We start from the raw sequence: 17,172 nt of genomic DNA on the forward strand, positions 1-17,172 counted from the left end.
CCTGAATACATAACGCCTCCTGTGGTGGCTGACACTGTTACAGAGGCATAAAAAATGGCGGCAGTTTGAATGGCCGTCAGTGTGTTGAAACTTTTGGACGTGATCAAAAACGCCAACCTATTTTATATTCTGCAATTTTCATTCCCAAAAGTAGACAATACTCCTACTCAGTGACAATAAGCCTGTCAATAAGGGGATTGAAAATGTTAGAAAACAGCCGCAGCTGTTCCCCAGCCTCAGGGAACAAGCCTACACAGCAGCATATTTTATTATGAATTCTCATAAATTTGAACAGGCCTATTGTAAACGTATGACATTTGTAGTGGAAGTGAAACTTTCAGGCTAAAAAGCCCACTGGGGAACTAGTAGGACATGTGTAGGATGTCTGGCACAGTGGGTCACATCAGGGTTTTTCCCCTGTCAAATTCATGAGTAATGAGACAATATCCAGCAGAAATCATCCATCCATCTTCTTTACCACCTATTCCTGAATAGGGTTGTGGGCGGGGCTAGAGCCGATCCCACCTGAAGTTGGGTGAGAGGTAGGGTACACCCTGGCAGGATCACCAGTCTATCACAGGGCTGGCATGTAGATAAAAACCACACACACCCACACTCACTCCTATGGATAATTCATAATTGCTAGCCAACCTAAGCTGCATGCCTTTGGACTGTGCTGGAGTACCCAGAGAGAACCCAAACAGACACAGGGAAACTATTTAAACTCTGCATTTTTAAAATATAGCAGATTTTCTTATGTGTTTTTGTATATCTGTGAAGAATGAAATATAGAGGGTATTTGTGACAGGATTTACAAGCTGTTTGACAATAGGATATTTCTCCTTTGGTACATTTTTCTAAAACTCCAGTGTCATTTTCCTGTAGAGCAGGTTCTTCCTGTTATCCTCAGATACTATTGTTCAGTTATGTTTATTTGAGATGGAGTTTCATTTCTAACAATGGAGCTTTCAAACAGTCTTTGTTGTTCAACATGCTAGCATTGTCAAGGAGTAGTGGTGTGTCTCATTACACCGTGTCTCATTCCAGACTGTAATCGCTCAATAGCGATCGGATAAACTGCCATAAAATTTGGCACAGATATCCATGGTACTCGGCAGATGAATCCTAATGATTTTGGTGATCCCTGACCTTTCCCCTAGTGGCATCACAAGGTTCACATTTGTGAGTTTTGGGTGAGAATAAAATGTGACAGTGCACACATACATTCATGAACCCTTGTCAGGATTCATTTTATTTACTCTAGTGACCCCCTGACTTTTCATTTAGCACCATCATCAGTCTGCTCAGTACTTTTGTTTTTGACTAAATACTTGATAGACTAATGACATTCTCACCAGCTTCACCTGAACTTTGGATTTAGTGCCAGAGTTAGATGATGAACTCAGCAAATACTGTATCTGCCTGATAGCAACATGTTGTCGTTGAGTATGTTCTTACACTTATGCCGATGTCAGCATTGAGCTCAAAGCACAGCACTGTGTTCTGACAGAGTTTCAGTCTGCATCAAACAAAAGCAGCCCCTGTCATATGATTGTTGTTGCTGCCTGGCTTGCTGTCTGATAACATGTTGAGTTTTGTTGAGTTTTGTTCTGTGTACTTGAATGATGAGTTTTATGGCATCTAACTTTATGACACGGAGTCACAATCTGCCATCTGCTGACTCTGTTGTCTCAGTGGCAGCCTACTCTGTGAACCTAATCTGTTTACTGGAGGTTTCATCTGATGCACAAGCAGGTCTGTAAGAAATGCAGCTGAACAGGAAAATTATTGTTCAGTTGACTGGAAACATCCTTTACAGTTCACAGACTGACCTCCTGGTTCACAGTTTTCACTGTAGTTGTCCTGCGCAGTGAGGGATTGTTACCAACCTTTCTGGTGCACTCACTTTGTTGGTCTGGATAAATTGTTTCCTTACAACCAGTATAATACATCAAACAGCTTGTTTCTTGCCCCAGTCTGACTTATTGTGATGTTGGAATGATACAACACACCGTGATAGTTGTCACTAAAACAACTGGAGCATTTGTTATGTTCTCTTTGCACCTCCTGTGTCAAGACTTACCAGTCTGAGCCATTAGGTCTCCTTGTTTTTCCAGGTGGGAAGCCCACAGGTGTGCTTTGTGGTGAGCCGTCAGCCCCTTTGAGGAGAGGAGGGAACCACAACATCAATCACTCTGCAGACGCCTACACCATAGTAAGATCATGCTTCTGATCATGAGCTGTGGAGAGAAAAGAAGTGAAACCTGAGGGCAGACAAGTATACAGCTGAAGTCTAAATGGTTTAAAATATCTCTTATTTATTTTTCATCTTCCTTTAATGTCTCACAATGGTAACTTATATAGCAATAAGAAAGGAATGAGAGCTTACTGACATTTTAGCTACTTAGATTTTATTGTTCAGTACATTTTTACATCAAGCGTAACAATGCAGTACAAGCTGTTGAAATACTGACCTTCCTTTCTGCATTTTTTTTTTTTTTAGGATGGAGAAAATTCTGTACATGATAATGGTAAGCACGTGATTTACCAAGCTGAATTTCCACAGTCGGAACCTAACAAGCAGTACACCCTGTGCTTCCCTTAATCGTCACCCAGCATAACCTCACTGGGTGACCACGGATGTCCTACTTTGTTTATCCATTGTAGTTTTTGCTGTGTCAGTCTCTGTTTAGAGGAAGGGGGTGTTGTGGTACCTGACAAAGGCCAGTAAAAGTCAGGCACGCACCAGTGATGATTCCTTTATCTTTTTGAAAAAACACTCAGAGTCTCTTCAGTCTGAAGCAAGGCGTAGGATTTACTGCAAAAGCTCACGAATGGCAATATCTGTTTCTGGTTTGCAAAGCAGAACAGTCTACGAGCTCCTGCAGCATCTCTACATGCACCTCCTTGTCAGTAGGTTCCTGTGGTTGAAAATCCCTAAACATTACATCACCTTGTTTAACAGTACTTGATAATCTAGTCTACATAATGGGTACAACACTTAAAATCAAAGACAGGAGGAAAGAGAAAAAGGAAGCCAATTCTGAACCAGTGGTCGAAAACATTAAGCCCCTTTCAGGCTTGGGATAGTTAACATTGCTGGCTTCATCACACCCATGACAGAGAGCCATGACATACGTGTGCGATATTTGCCATACGCATGAGACTGGACAGCACATTATATCAAGTCAGGTCTAATGCAAAGGGCAGAGTTTTCTTCCTGCCACATAGCAGATGAAAATGAATGTGTTCCAGGAAAAATTTTATTCTCACGTTGTTGGTATTTAGGGCATTCTCCAAAACAATGACTTGTTTTAAAACAAGGATTTTGCAAAAGGGTCTTAAATATGCATTTGCATTGCTATGTATTGTACGTGATTATGTGCTGAAATACTGAAGCTAAAATGGCAAAAATAGTCCCTGCATCATCACCAGTTGAGCTAGTTAGTCCTATAAATAAGTACATAAGATCAGACTGTTATTTCTTTTGATAACCCTGATTGGCTACTGAGCTTGTATACATGTTCATAGTTATAAATCTTATGGTTTCACTTTTCACATTACAAGTGAAACACTGTATGGCAGGTTTTCTGAGTTAATGGTTGATTCAGCATTAACTGCTTTTTCAGCAGCAGTGATATTAAGAAGGCAGAGAAACAGATGCATCTAAATCTGTGTGACCGGAGTGAAACAGAAGAGAGGAATATGTCACAAGATGTTAACACGTCCATGTGGGAGTTGTCTCGTCTTGGGCTGTGCACAGGATTATCACCGTAACTCCCATATGGGAGTTTGGATAAACAGTTTGTGCTGAAGAGTTCTTTCGGGTTGTGGTTAAGAGAATGACTTGTTTGAACTTGGCTTGTTGCTTTGTTGATGTTTCCAAATGCAATTTGTCACTTGTCTTCCTACCTGTGTTCAGACAACAGTGCTGCTGAGTCTGACGCAGCTCCAGAGCAACAAGAGGATGCCCCTGCAGCAGAGGAGCCCACTGCAGGGCTACCGTCAGGCCGCAGGAATCCCCCTGGTGGCAAGTCCAGCCTCATCCTGGGCTGAATTCAAGTCAATTGCCCCTGTTTACCTCCATGTGTCTGTCAGCTCATCTTTCTTTCTTTCTTTTTTATTATTTTTTTTTTATTTAAAAAGTTCCACCAACTTGTCTGTACCACAGGAATCCTGATGTCCAACAGACACCATTCTTTATATTCCCAAGTGCATTGTTTTGATACCTCTCTTCTGGAAACTGTTTTGTACTGTTTTTATGTTTTTTATTTTGACAGAAGCACTTTATGTATTTATATGTATATGGTTCAAAGTCTGCCTTTGTCCCCATAATGCATTGGATCTGCCAGAAAGGGTACAAGGATCACATTTGTCATATCAATCAATGATAAGTCTCCCCTAACTTTATTGCAACAGCACAAGCTGTAGGTTATTATACAAGCAGTTTCTCAAACACAAGCAAAAAAGAAAGGTGTCACTTTTACACTGTGTTCGGTTTTGACTCATCCTGCATGCACATCTGGCCTGTAATGTATGAATGTGAGACGAACCATAACCATGAGCCTGTTAGTTTGTTTTTGTGTATTTATGTGTGTGGAACAATTGTTGTATTGTTGTTGCATGAAGTTGGAATCCTACTGATTATAGTATTATTATCTACATAGGAGCCAAATAAGAGCCACAAATTACTGTCCTCATCATCTGATGGATGCAGACAGTTGTCGTCAGATGAGTGCTGTAGGTCCCATTTCGGGTAACTGAATTAAAGTAAGCCTTTTTAAATTGTAGTCACTCACCAGAGATTATAGTAACCCAACCCAGTGCCAGTTTTGAGTGCCCTGTGTTTTTATAGGCAGCATTTACTCTAAAATAAAGTGTTCCTGTTCGTCTGTTAGGCTGCAACATCAAACAAGGTTGGGTTTCCACTGATCATGTCCCACCAGTATCACCAAGAAGTACATTTTTTCTTTCCCATTGCCAGTCAGTGGAGTGTTGTTGGTCCTGACACTGAAGTTTTTCTGGTAAAGTCGTCTTAGGTTTGACAAGTGACCTTATGACAGCTCAGCCTTTTTCTGCGTTTTACCTCCGTATACAGTTAATTATCCTGCTCACTGGAAATGCAGAACACATGACATTCAGATCAAAATTCAAGCTCTTTCCTGCTTCTGTCCCGTAGAGTCACGAGTGTGTGTGACAACTGTGTCAGCTACCTGGCATGCAAGACACACCTATATTTGTGGTACATGATGGTGGTTGTTTTTCACATTTGTTATGATGCAAGTCATATCTTAACCAATTCCTCTTGCTGGATGTACATCATTGCAGAAATTTGAATTAAAGAAATGGCACAAATGGAAATGAACATTAAAAATTAATTTTGACCATGGGCTGTTTGCTGTGTATATTATCTGACTTATGATTATATTTAGAACTGCAAAGTTTAGGTTAGTTGATTGAAAGAAAATTATTAGCATCTATTTTAATTGTCATTTATTCACTTTAGTCATTTTTAAGCAGAGATTCCTAATATTTGGTAGTCCTAGCCTCTCAGATGTGAGGATTAGCCCCATATGCCACCTAGCAAAAGTTATAGGTTTTACTGAAGTATGAGTAGTCATGTCCACCACCGAGAACCCACCCAAGATCCACTTTCCAACACTCAGCCATGAAGGGCAGCAAAAAACAATGGCTGTCTGCCTTCCTTTACACAGGGAGAGTGAGGCAAAGCAAAAACCAGGGTTAGCATCAGCTTGACTTTTTGAAATGGACAACTGAAAAGAAATTAAGAGTATCTTTGTGAGCAGTGCTGATCATTGTTTCATCTGAGATTTGAAAAGTTCTAAACCTACTATAGGCTATGTGAGGAATAAATATATATATAGAAAACCGATCAAGGCAAAGTGGTGAGGCTCTTTGAACATCTAATACACTGCTCAAAAAAATAAAGGGAACACTTAAACAACACAATGTAACTCCCAGTCAATCACACTTCTGTGAAATCAGACTGTCCACTTAGGTAGCAACACTGATTGACAATCAATTCCACATGCTGTTGTGCAAATGGAATAGACAACAGGTGGAAAGCATAGGCAGGTAGCAAGACATCCCCAATAAAGGAGTGGTTCTGCAGGTGGTGACCACAGACCACTTCTCAGTTCCTATGCTTTCTGGCTGATGGTTTGGTCACTTTTGAATGCTGGCGGTGCTTTCACTCTAGTGGTAGCATGAGACGGAGTCTACAACCCACACAAGTGGCTCAGGTAGTGCAGCTCATCCAGGATGGCACATCAATGCGAGCTGTGGCAAGAAGGTTTCCTGTGTCTGTCAGCGTAGTGTCCAGAGCATGGAGGCGCTACCAGGAGACAGGCCAGTACATCAGGAGATGTGGAGGAGGCCGTAGGAGGGCAACAACCCAGTAGGCAAGACCTAGATGTTCTGGAGTCCATTAACCAGGCACTGCAGCCTCTACAAGAGTTCACAGATGCCCTTTCTGCTGAAAGAGATGTGAGTGTTTCATGTGTCAAACCGGTCCTACACGTGATGAACACCTCTCTTCTTGCTGCAAAGGACGAAGACAGTGACTTAACAAAGTGCATAAAGAAAAAGATCCTGGACTACATGAACACAAAGTATGACAACCCAGCTACTCAAGAACTTCTGGACATGGCATCCTTTGTGGATCCCAGATTCAAAGCTGGCTACATCAGCAGTGACAAGGTCCTCAACATCAAAGCAAGAGTGATGTCTGAAATTGAAGCACTTGTGTCAAAGTTAAATGTTAATTTGTGAATACCGGTAAGTAAAAATTCAAATTACTAACTACATTTTACTTATAGAATTTTCATATTTTCATATTCTAGGAGCAACAAAACGCAGGCATGGATCCATCAGAAGCAATCCAAAAGAAGGCCAAGAAATCCTTAGGCAGTTTCTTCAAAACATCCCCAGCTCCTTCATCTGTGGTACCATCACACTCCGTAGAGGCAGAGCTCAACAGCTACCTGGTATCTCCCACAGTAGACACTGAGGAGAACCCTCTCACTTGGTGGCAACTCCATCAGGTCAACTTCCCACACCTGAGCAAACTAGCTAGAAAGTACCTCTGTATACCTGCAAGCAGCTCACCTTCAGAGAGACTTTTTAGTGCACCAGGAAATGTTACATGCCAACGCACCTTAAAACCTACCAAAGTCAACATGCTCATTTTTCTGGCAAAAAACTTGAAGTAATATTGTTTTCACAGTGTTGGGCACAAATAGAGTTTGAATAAAGTTTACATTTTCCTGTTTACATGCTATTACATTAATGTTGAAAAGATGTAATACTAATTTACTTACAGTCTGGGCACTTTATGTTTTCTAAGATTTTATAATATTTTTATTTATTTATTTAATATGTATATGTGGCATGGAGTCAACCAACTTGTGGCACCTTTCAGCTGTTATTCCACTCCATGATTCTTTAACAACATTCCACAATTCATTTACATTTCTTGGTTTTGCTTCAGAAACAGCATTTTTGATATCACCCCACAAGTTCTCGATTGGATTAAGGTCCGGGGATTGGGCTGGCCACTCCATAACATTAATTTTGTTGGTTTGGAACCAAGACTTTGCTCGTTTACTAGTGTGTTTGGGGTCATTGTCTTGTTGAAACAACCATTTCAAGGGCATGTCCTCTTCAGCATAAGGCAACATGACCTCTTCAAGTATTTTGACATATGCAAACTGATCCATGATCCCTGGTATGCGATAAATAGGCCCAACACCATAGTAGGAGAAACATGCCCATATCATGATGCTTGCACCACCATGCTTCACTGTCTTCACTGTGTACTGTGGCTTGAATTCAGAGTTTGGGGGTCGTCTCACAAACTGTCTGTGGCCCTTGGACCCAAAAAGAACAATTTTACTCTCATCAGTCCACAAAATGTTTCTCCATTTCTCTTTAGGCCAGTTGATGTGTTCTTTGGCAAATTGTAACCTCTTCTGCACGTGCCTTTTTTTTTAACAGAGGGACTTTGCGGGGGATTCTTGAAAATAGATTAGCTTCACACAGACGTCTTCTAACTGTCACAGTACTTACAGGTAACTCCAGACTGTCTTTGATCATCCTGGAGCTGATCATTGGCTGGGCCTTTGCCATTCTGGTTATTCTTCGATCCATTTTGATGGTTGTCTTCCGTTTTCTTCCACGTCTCTCTGGTTTTGCTCTCCATTTTCAGGCATTGGAGATCATTTTAGCTGAACAGCCTATAATTTTTTGCACCTCTTTATAGGTTTTCCCCTCTCCAATCAACTTTTTAATCAAAGTACGCTGTTCTTCTGAACAATGTCTTGAACGACCCATTTTCCTCAGGCTTTCAAATGCATGTTCAACAAGTGCTGGCTTCATCCTTAAATAGGGGCCACCTGATTCACACCTGTTATTTCACAAAATTGATGACCTCACTGATTGAATGCCACACTGCTATTTTTTTGAACACACCCCTTTCAACTAATTGCCCAATTGCACAGCCTTAAGAGCGTGCATATCATGAATGCTGGGTCTTGTTTGCTTTCTGAGAATCTACTGCACTTACTGGTAACTTGTTTGCCATGTAGCAATAAAAAATATACAAAAAACCTGGATTATTTTGGTTAGTCACATTGTACTGCTATTATTTTGAACAATACTGTAGAACAGCTGCCACGCGTTTGTCACTCCTACATTTACTCATAACGAAAGTGAAAGTAAGATAAGAGAAGAACCGGGACGACCGTTCAGGTCAGTCCACACGCTTCACCCTATAGAAGTGGCTCGGTTACCCTACAGAGGAGCGTGTACGGTGAGTCTGACCTTACATTATCGTTTTCTGGCAGTGAGTGACGTATTTACAGCCTGCTAGCCCATATGCTACGACACGTATACAAACAGCTGGCGAGGCGGTTGTAATTTAACAGACATCGCTTACTTTTGACAAGGTGCCCTTGATGTAATGACTATGTTACTATTCATGCTAGAGGCACTTTATGTAGAAATACATAGAGCTACAGGTTCGGCTATGTGCAGCCTTCAAATGCTCTTGGTAAAGCTCAGCTTTGCTCCTGTTTCCTATCAACTGTAACCTTCTAAGCTGACAACTAATTAAGGAAGTCTTAACGTGATGGGTCTGTTTTAGGATTTGTCAGAGCTTCCTCTTTTAATACGATAAGACGTTATTAGTCAGTTTAGTACAATGTTTACCCTACCCATCTATGTTACATATAGGCCACAGCGTCGAGTATGGGTGACTAAAATAACTCCGACCTCTAGGAAGGAAACCTGACCAGTTGCCTACATGGGTTTTCCACAGTCTATGAATAAGTTACTTTTATATTCACCACGCATAAGCATTCAAGAGAGATGAAGAGGCAGTGTAGGCTATTGGAAATAACCACAGATAGTGCTGATATCTTAAAATGAAAGTCACTTCTTGTGCAGTAAACTCTGTAGGTTGCACAATAATTAATCTTAAGTTTAGTCAGTGTAGCAAGCCTGTAGACACACTATGATGCAACGAAGGTACAACAACATTTGGTAGTTAAATTGGGCTTATGTTGGCTCCTACTCTAATTATTTCTTACAGGGCTGGAAGGCAGCATAATAAGCCAAATGCCAGTGCAGAAGTAGGCTACTTAGTTAATGTCACTTTGAATGATGTGAGATATGTTGCTTACAATATAGAATTTGAGTGAGGAGTTGCAATGAGGGGGTGTGAAGGCTTCTAGGTGAGTGATGATGAGTGGTTTTTCCTCCAGCTGGGTGAGGAGTTTTGACAGTGGTGACTTTCTCTTACTTCCTCAGTGAGGTCCATTGATATATCAGCTGGACTGATATATATCAACAGATATGAACTCTTATAGAAACAATATGTCGAAACAGTGACACTCTTACATGGTTGGCAAGTTTATTTTTTTCAGTTTTTTTTTTGTCCAACTCAGTACATCATTTTCACAGTTCTTTAAAAGACAAATTTAGGGGATTTTTATTAAAACTGTGCATATGCAATTAATACAGAAACCATATAACCACAACAACCCCCCTCATTTTGATTCTGGCCTACAGACCTTGTTGTGTGTTTGTTTGTCTTTATACTGCCCCCCATACACAAAAAAGTCTGAACATAGCAAAAACAAAGAAACGAAAAATCTCTTACATTACCAAATAAATAAAAAAATAAATAAATCAGATAATCATTAGTGGATTTTTAAAATGTCATATGTCTGTATTGCTCAGGCAATAGTAGTATATGCTTTGGCTTTGAGAGCACATTGTCTTGTGCTTGACCTGAACTAGGACTGAACCATCTACACATGCAACAGCAGCGATCATATGTGACTGGAATAGCCGGGACATCAAGTCAGCCTCTGTGTAATGTGCTATACAAGTTTAGACACACCTTTAAAGGTAACTAGGTTGGGCTAAAGTTAGGGTGTAGCCACCAGGAATTTCTCTTGCTTCCATAAGTACAGGACAAACCCAGGTGATTCTTTGGGAATATTGTACCATATTATGATGCTGTAGCAAAGTTCACCCGAGCTCATTCAGTGAACTGCCTGAACCAGGAAACTCTGGTGTCCTGAGTCTTCTTCAACGTCATCTATCGGTCAAATGGAAGTCTATAAATTCTTTTCACTAGCTTCAAGTTCCTGCAATCCATCTTAGCTGAACAGGATGTATATGTTCAGTGTGTTACAGTCAGAGGTAAAATGGATATATGGATTACATCTTGGCATCTCACAATCATGCCACACCACCACACAGCTGCAGGGTCTCGATTTGTACCGTGCTCCTTTTCTTTCGCTTTGAGGCTGACTGTCCAGCATGTGAACTTCACGTTTGTCCAGTTTAGCATATTAGTCTAAGGAATTTGCATTCACACTCACAAACACAAATCACTTAGGGGCAGAAGACTCACCTGCTCTTCTGCTGGTTTAAGAGTGACCATTTCCGATGAAAAATCAGCTTTTGTTTTTTTATTTCAATCATGTCGCTGAAGTTTTGTCCTGAATTATACCAGTTGTGGACATAACGGCGTAAGACAAGGTAGTCTGCTTTCCCCAATTTTGTTTAATTTTTACATGAATGATCTGTCTAAAGAACTAAATATGTGCAGAACGGGATGTATGGTCGGTGACAAAGTTGTGAATCATTTAATGTATGCAGACGACCTTGTGATTTTTAGTCCCAGCTCAGCAGGTCTTCAGCAGCTCTTGAATGTGTGCTCAGTGTTTGGGGAATGTCACGATGTCAAGTATAATGCTGTCAAAAGTGTCATTATGATATACAAACGAGGACAGGTCCCTTGTATTTCCTTCTTTTAAGTTATCTGATAATATCTTAACTGTGTGCAGTGAAGTTACAGTAAGTATTTGGGTCATGTCATTAACGATTGTTTGTCTGATGTCGTGGATATATATCGGCAGTGCCGCATGTTATAGCCAGGGGTCATTACAATATGTACAAGCTAATGTACTGGCCCGGAAATTTGGTGCATGCTCCGTGGGAGTAAAACTGGCATTGTTTAAAGCGTATTGCACTTCCTTGTACACTGCTCATCTGTGGTGTAATTATAAAAAGGGCAGTCTTCGGAAACTGTCAGTAGCTTATAATGACGCCCTAAGGATATTATTGAAAAAGCCTAGATGGACGAGTGCAAGTGAATTGTTCGTGTCATCTCGAATTAGTACATCATTTTCCGCTGTTTTAAGAAACCTGATGTTTAAATTTATTTGTCGCTTGAACTGTTCAAAAAATCATATCATTTTATCGCTGACTAATGTTTCACACAGTGACATGCGTTTTACTTTGGTTCTCTGGAAACACTGGTATACCTGTCCTTTAAAGGGGCAGTAGTTTTATGGGTGTTCTTGTGCTCTAGTTTTTATGTATTTTCTGTTTTTTATTGTTTCGTTTTTTTAAACTGTTCTTTTATTGCTTTTATTTGTTTTTGAACCTGGACCTTGAGTCTGTAATAAAGTGTCATCGTCATCATAATAGGATGCAGTTGTGGCTATGGACATATCACAGTTCAGACAAAAGGAGGGAGCTCATGCAAGAAAAGGAAGAGAACGCTTTAAGTGATATGAAAAGAAACATTTCTTGAGTCTACTTTCTTTTTCAGTATGACTGCCTGTGTATATAACACTAATGTCCAGGGTGACGTGTATAATGAAACAAAAATCAATGGACAGCTGGTCAAGCAGGTTTCTCAAGTACTGTAGTCCTGTGTTTTTGTTTACACCGGTGACATCACTGGGAGCAACCGGGGGTTCAGTGTCTTGCTCAAGGACACCTCGACATGTCGAACCGCTAATCCTCCAGTTAGGAAACGACCCGCTCTACCTCCTGAGCCACAGCCGCCCCATGTGTGTTTTTCTTTAAAAAGGCCCTTGAGAGGCAAATAATCTATAATATTTGGAATTTGTATCCTGTGCTCTCGAATTAAATAAATATAATTGAGCACACACACCCAACAATAAACTCTGTGAAGACCCAAGTTCATTTTGGAAACCTGTTACTGGCTGTATCTCTTAATTTAATACTTGTTTCAGTCTGGGTCCTTGAGTCATTTAATACACAAATAAAATGGACAGAATTTATTTGTTTTCTCAGGTAAGCAGTTCTGTCCACTGTTTCTTAAGAAAAAACTTATTTTCTGTAAAATGACAGATCTTCATTAACACTGAGTAACCAATGTGAGAAGTGTGTGGGTGTTAAAACAACCGATAAAAACTATAATTGCAAAAAATACTAAATTAGTAAGTAACCCAGGAAGAAATAAAACATACAGTGTGTAAATTCCCAGGCTTTTCCCCCTTTCTTTTTGTATACCTGGTGAAAGTAACACAACCTCTCTTGAGTAAAATAAATGGTATGCTAGCTATTTGTCTACATGGCCTTTTACCCACTGGGCATGATGAAGTCAAGTTACAAAAAAAGAACAAAAACAAAAGCTAAAGAGATCAGATTATGGAAATCTTTCAGTTGTTGAAGAGGTGAAAAGAAAACAGTACGAGGGTTTGGGCTGTTGGCACAGACTAAACCACAGACAAGTACGACTGGCAGACATTAACTGAATAGAGGTAGATCGTTGTCAGTTTTAGTTTCTGTTTAGTACGTTTAGTTTTAGCACGCCTTTTTAACTTTTTGACAGTACAAATTGCAAACAGTGGAGACAGATGAAAACCTTAACATTAATGTTGGTGTCTTCATATCAAAGCTGTCAATACAGAAACACACTGTCACTGTGCAGAGAGTGCAGCTTTTAAAGACAATGAAAGGATTTATTATGTTTGGCCATTCATTTCATCAGTCCACTCCATATGCAAGTGTGCCCCAGGTGGTGTGGTGTACCTGTGACCAGAAAAAGACAAAAAAAAGTTAAAACTTTTCTTGGCATACTCACAAGGTGAACTAGACTGTCCTTTGCTCCCTGCATTTTGATTAAAAAATACAGTAGATCCCTAGGAGTTAAAATGTGGATGTGTTACTTTTTAACTGCCTGCCCCTTAAAATGGTTAATTTTATTATTACTGTTGTTGTTTCAGGTAAAAGAACATGGCCTCCAATGGTGCCCTTTTTTCTGTTTGTATTATTATCTGTATCACTGCAGGAAAGACAGGTAAAATCTGCCATAATCTAAGAATTTCATGTTTGAAATGTTGTGATGTAATCTCGCACCCATTTTGAAAATATATATGTTTCCTTCTACAGGGTTTGTCGATGTAAAATGCAAAACTTCAAATGTGGGACAATATGGCCAGCATTCACTGCTGGAGTGTGTTGTCGAAACCTCAAAAGAAGCAAAAGGTGCACAAATCCGGGTGGTCTCTTGGAAGAAAGAGGGAGACGAAAAGTTTCTTTTTCTTTTTCAGGAAGGGAAAACTACACGACAGCCACGGTATGAGTTTGCTGAGCCATCCTGGAATGACAAAAACATGAATGTATCCCTGCTCATTACCAACACTTTGTTGTCGGACAGTGGAGCTTATTTCTGCCATGTAATGACGGACAGGGGTTATGACGATGGTGACCTCTACCTTGAAGTCACAGGTGAGGACCTCCAGACATACTGTAGGTGACCTCTGAACTATGTTATTATTTTGCACAGAGAAATTACTCTTTTGAGACCAGAAGATATCTTAAAAACGAATCCCTGGAAAGTCATTTCAAAGCTCAACCATGAGGAAAGTTGTTTCTATTTCTCTAAACATTTCTGCCTCCTAGAAAATGGACTTGCTGAAAAATGTAATTGTAACGTTAAAGGAATGAAAATTGTTTAGAGTTCAGGGGACTTTCCTATCCTGTCAAATCAGTTTTCCCCTCGAGTAGCGTCATCTTTTGCTGTGTGGGTCTTTATACTTTCAGTTCCACTCTTGACAAGTAATCACATGCTTAAATACTTGTTTTAGTAGCCAGTATCTTCATTATTTGTTGTACCATTTGTACTTCATAGTGCTTGTCATATATCATGTTCAACAAATAATATCCTGATACTTTATTGGTGTTATGTGATTGATGTCATGGTGCAATGTTCAGCTTAATGATCATATTTGTTTTTCATTATCTCTTTGCAGCCAAATACAGTGTCCCAACTATAAGCTTCAGCCGTGACAAGAATACTGAAAATATAGCTGGAACCCTAACCTGTAAATCTGACGGTGGCTACCCAAAAGGTCAACTTCGCTGGTTTAGCACACCAGACACGGAGTGGACACAAAGCTCTACAATGGAGGCTAGACAGACAGATGGTGGTCTGTTTCAACTCTCTAGCGAGCTGACTTTGCTGCATGGATCCAGTTTTGACCAATATGCCTGCGTAGTGTTCAACGCCAGTGGAGGCAGAGTGAATGAAGCCACATATGATTTCACAAAGCTTGACAAAATGTTTGAAGGTGCATGTTGAGAACCATACTTCATACCTTTTAGACCTTTTGCACAATCCTGCTGCACAGCAACAGATGCCACACAGTAGTTTCAGCCCCAGTTACATGTAAGGACTTGCTTTAATGTGAAACCATTATATAATCATCAGGATTGCTTAACTACAAGGAAGTTGAACCACAGCCAACAGTAATACATTGTTCTTGTTGGCATTGTGGAAAGAACAGAGGTCTGAATTTTGTAGCACAAACCAAAAAGTGAATAAAATCTTATGGATGTTGGTCATGAGTTAAAAAAAAACATCTTAGAAAGTTGTAATTACTAACCCATAAAACAGAGGGACATTCCAATGGGGGAAGGTGTTGTGCTGCGGTAGCAATTTTGTTCCTCCAAATTTCAACAGTTTTTTTTTTTTTTTTTAACAAACAACTCAAGACAGCTATTTTCTGTGCAGCTCAGCTGGTGTTTTGACACAGTTCACAGTGTGACCTAGGCTGTAAATTTCAGATTTTCTATTCTTTCCCACTGATAGAAAAGTCTGGCAACACCAGTCCAAGGCCTGCTTGCCTGCCACTTTTTTGATGTCTGTTTTCAGTTTTGCTTATAACCATATTATCAGTGAGCTCATGTGCAAGCTATGTAGACCTCCCGGGTAAAACAGAAAGTGAATGCTGGTTCCTGAAGTATTACAGGGGGAATTTCCCACCATCACATGCATACCACATTTGCATAAGCCCAACACATGTTTAGTTTTTTATATGACTTGAAGTATTAGAGCATTCAATCTTTATTTTTTATTTAATTTCATCAGCAGAAAAACATGGCAGTAAGGACGTATCCAAAATAGTGGCTCCTGTGGTGGTCATCGGGTCGCTGATTGTCGGTTTGCTGTTGGCGATGCTGTTTTTTAGAAGGCGATCACGACGTGAGTACCCGCACAACCTCTGATTTGATTTTTGGTCCAAATGATTTTTTTTTAGTAATCACATAACACATATGAAAAAGTACAATTCACTTTTGCAGCTGTTGCTATTTATTCTAAGAAAAGATGACTAAAGAGCTTAAAACCCAGGCTACCCATAGACACCCCATGCTAATACATCTGTACTAACATTTAATTTCCTAAAACAGAAAGAAAAATAATAAGTAGTTGAACTGTAGGACTGAACTCTTATATGTTTGTTTGGATGAGAGGTGCTCCTAATAACATCTTCACTGCCATTCAATATGTTGGACACAATTTGTCATTGAATTCAGTGGGAAAGTGTTTTCAAACTTTTGAAAGGTGGTGTAGCTCGTGTAACTAAAAGCAACCAGGGTGTTTTGCTGCAATTTGTCTGAGTGCTCTTATTTTCCAGGACAGACTTAAACTGTGATAAACAGCAGTGAGTAGTTACCCGTAGTATTAGAGTATACAGTTATAGCCCCGATGTACCACTCTGATATTGGATCATGATATGAATGTATCATTTGCATACAAACCTACTCAGTTATTGTTGTGGGATTTCATCACTGATCTTCAGTGAACAAAAACAGATTAGACAAGGTAGTCATACAATAGGTGAAAGCTGAAACCAGGGTAGAGGTGGAAAAACCTGAAGAACATCTGGCAAGTGGTCATGTTATTGAGGATGGGAAAGTATGCTCCTTATTTATTGTCAGGTTGGATTTAGCAGTGTAAACCTCTCATCGGTGAAAAACAGCAGAGTGAAAACACTTTACGTTAGGCAGTGTTCCTCAAGATGTCTGACAAAGACTGGTGAAGTAAGCGCAAGCAGGTACCTGCAGTGAGCATGCGCTCACTGTCATGTTCTGTCATTTTCTTGACAGAGCGTCGGAGGCACTCCACAGCGCCCCTTATGGGTATGCCCATCTTTGGACATGCTGCTGCTGTTTCTGTTCTTTTCTAGCTTGGCTGGAAGGGGCTTGGTTTCAGGGTGTCTGTAGAGGTTTAGTAAAGCTTGTATCTATTAGTTTTTCTAGCTTCTTAAACACAAAATATCCGCTACAGACATAGTGACAGATTTATTAGTGGTGTTTGATACTCTTTGAATTTAGTTGGGCAAAAGTAATTAAAGGTCAGGGTGGATTTTTAAAAACCATTTTTTACTGATGAATGTTGTTGAACTTAGCAGCCAGTACTCACCGCAGACAAGCTTCTGATCTTCTTTCAAGCTTTTTCGATCATGTACACCTGTCATGGTTTGAGTTTTTGGCAGGAGCACATGTTCATCACTGACCAGGAACCTTTACCTTCCCTAC

General features: G+C 40.1%; 2 protein-coding genes across 4 annotated transcripts in view; both read left to right on the forward strand.

Moving 5' to 3' along the window:
- Positions 1-5,389, forward strand: part of jpt1a (Jupiter microtubule associated homolog 1a) — a 22,168-nt gene extending 16,779 nt beyond the window's left edge. Inside the window, exons 3-5 of the mRNA XM_020611049.1 lie at positions 2,118-2,215; positions 2,504-2,531; positions 3,923-5,389. Of these exons, the coding sequence (XP_020466705.1) occupies positions 2,118-2,215; positions 2,504-2,531; positions 3,923-4,056 (260 nt within the window). The 3' untranslated portion in view covers positions 4,057-5,389. The remainder of the gene's footprint in view (positions 1-2,117; positions 2,216-2,503; positions 2,532-3,922) is intronic.
- A 3,284-nt stretch (positions 5,390-8,673) lies between these two features.
- The window catches only part of LOC109966290 (V-set domain containing T-cell activation inhibitor 1), a 9,778-nt gene continuing 1,279 nt past the window's right edge, over positions 8,674-17,172 (forward strand). The window contains exons 1-6 of one of the 3 annotated variants that reach the window (XM_020611026.1): positions 8,674-8,830; positions 13,575-13,648; positions 13,741-14,079; positions 14,604-14,921; positions 15,725-15,835; positions 16,741-16,773. In XM_020611026.1, the coding sequence (XP_020466682.1) occupies positions 13,585-13,648; positions 13,741-14,079; positions 14,604-14,921; positions 15,725-15,835; positions 16,741-16,773 (865 nt within the window). In that variant the 5' untranslated portion in view covers positions 8,674-8,830; positions 13,575-13,584. Of the gene's footprint in view, positions 8,831-13,574; positions 13,649-13,740; positions 14,080-14,603; positions 14,922-15,721; positions 15,836-16,740; positions 16,774-17,172 lie in introns of all 3 variants that reach the window. The other 2 variants (XM_020611025.1, XM_020611027.1) reach the window with 2 other exon arrangements.

The sequence above is a fragment of the Monopterus albus genome, unplaced genomic scaffold (assembly GCF_001952655.1).
Source record: "Monopterus albus unplaced genomic scaffold, M_albus_1.0 scaffold108.1, whole genome shotgun sequence".
Lineage (NCBI taxonomy): Eukaryota > Metazoa > Chordata > Actinopteri > Synbranchiformes > Synbranchidae > Monopterus > Monopterus albus.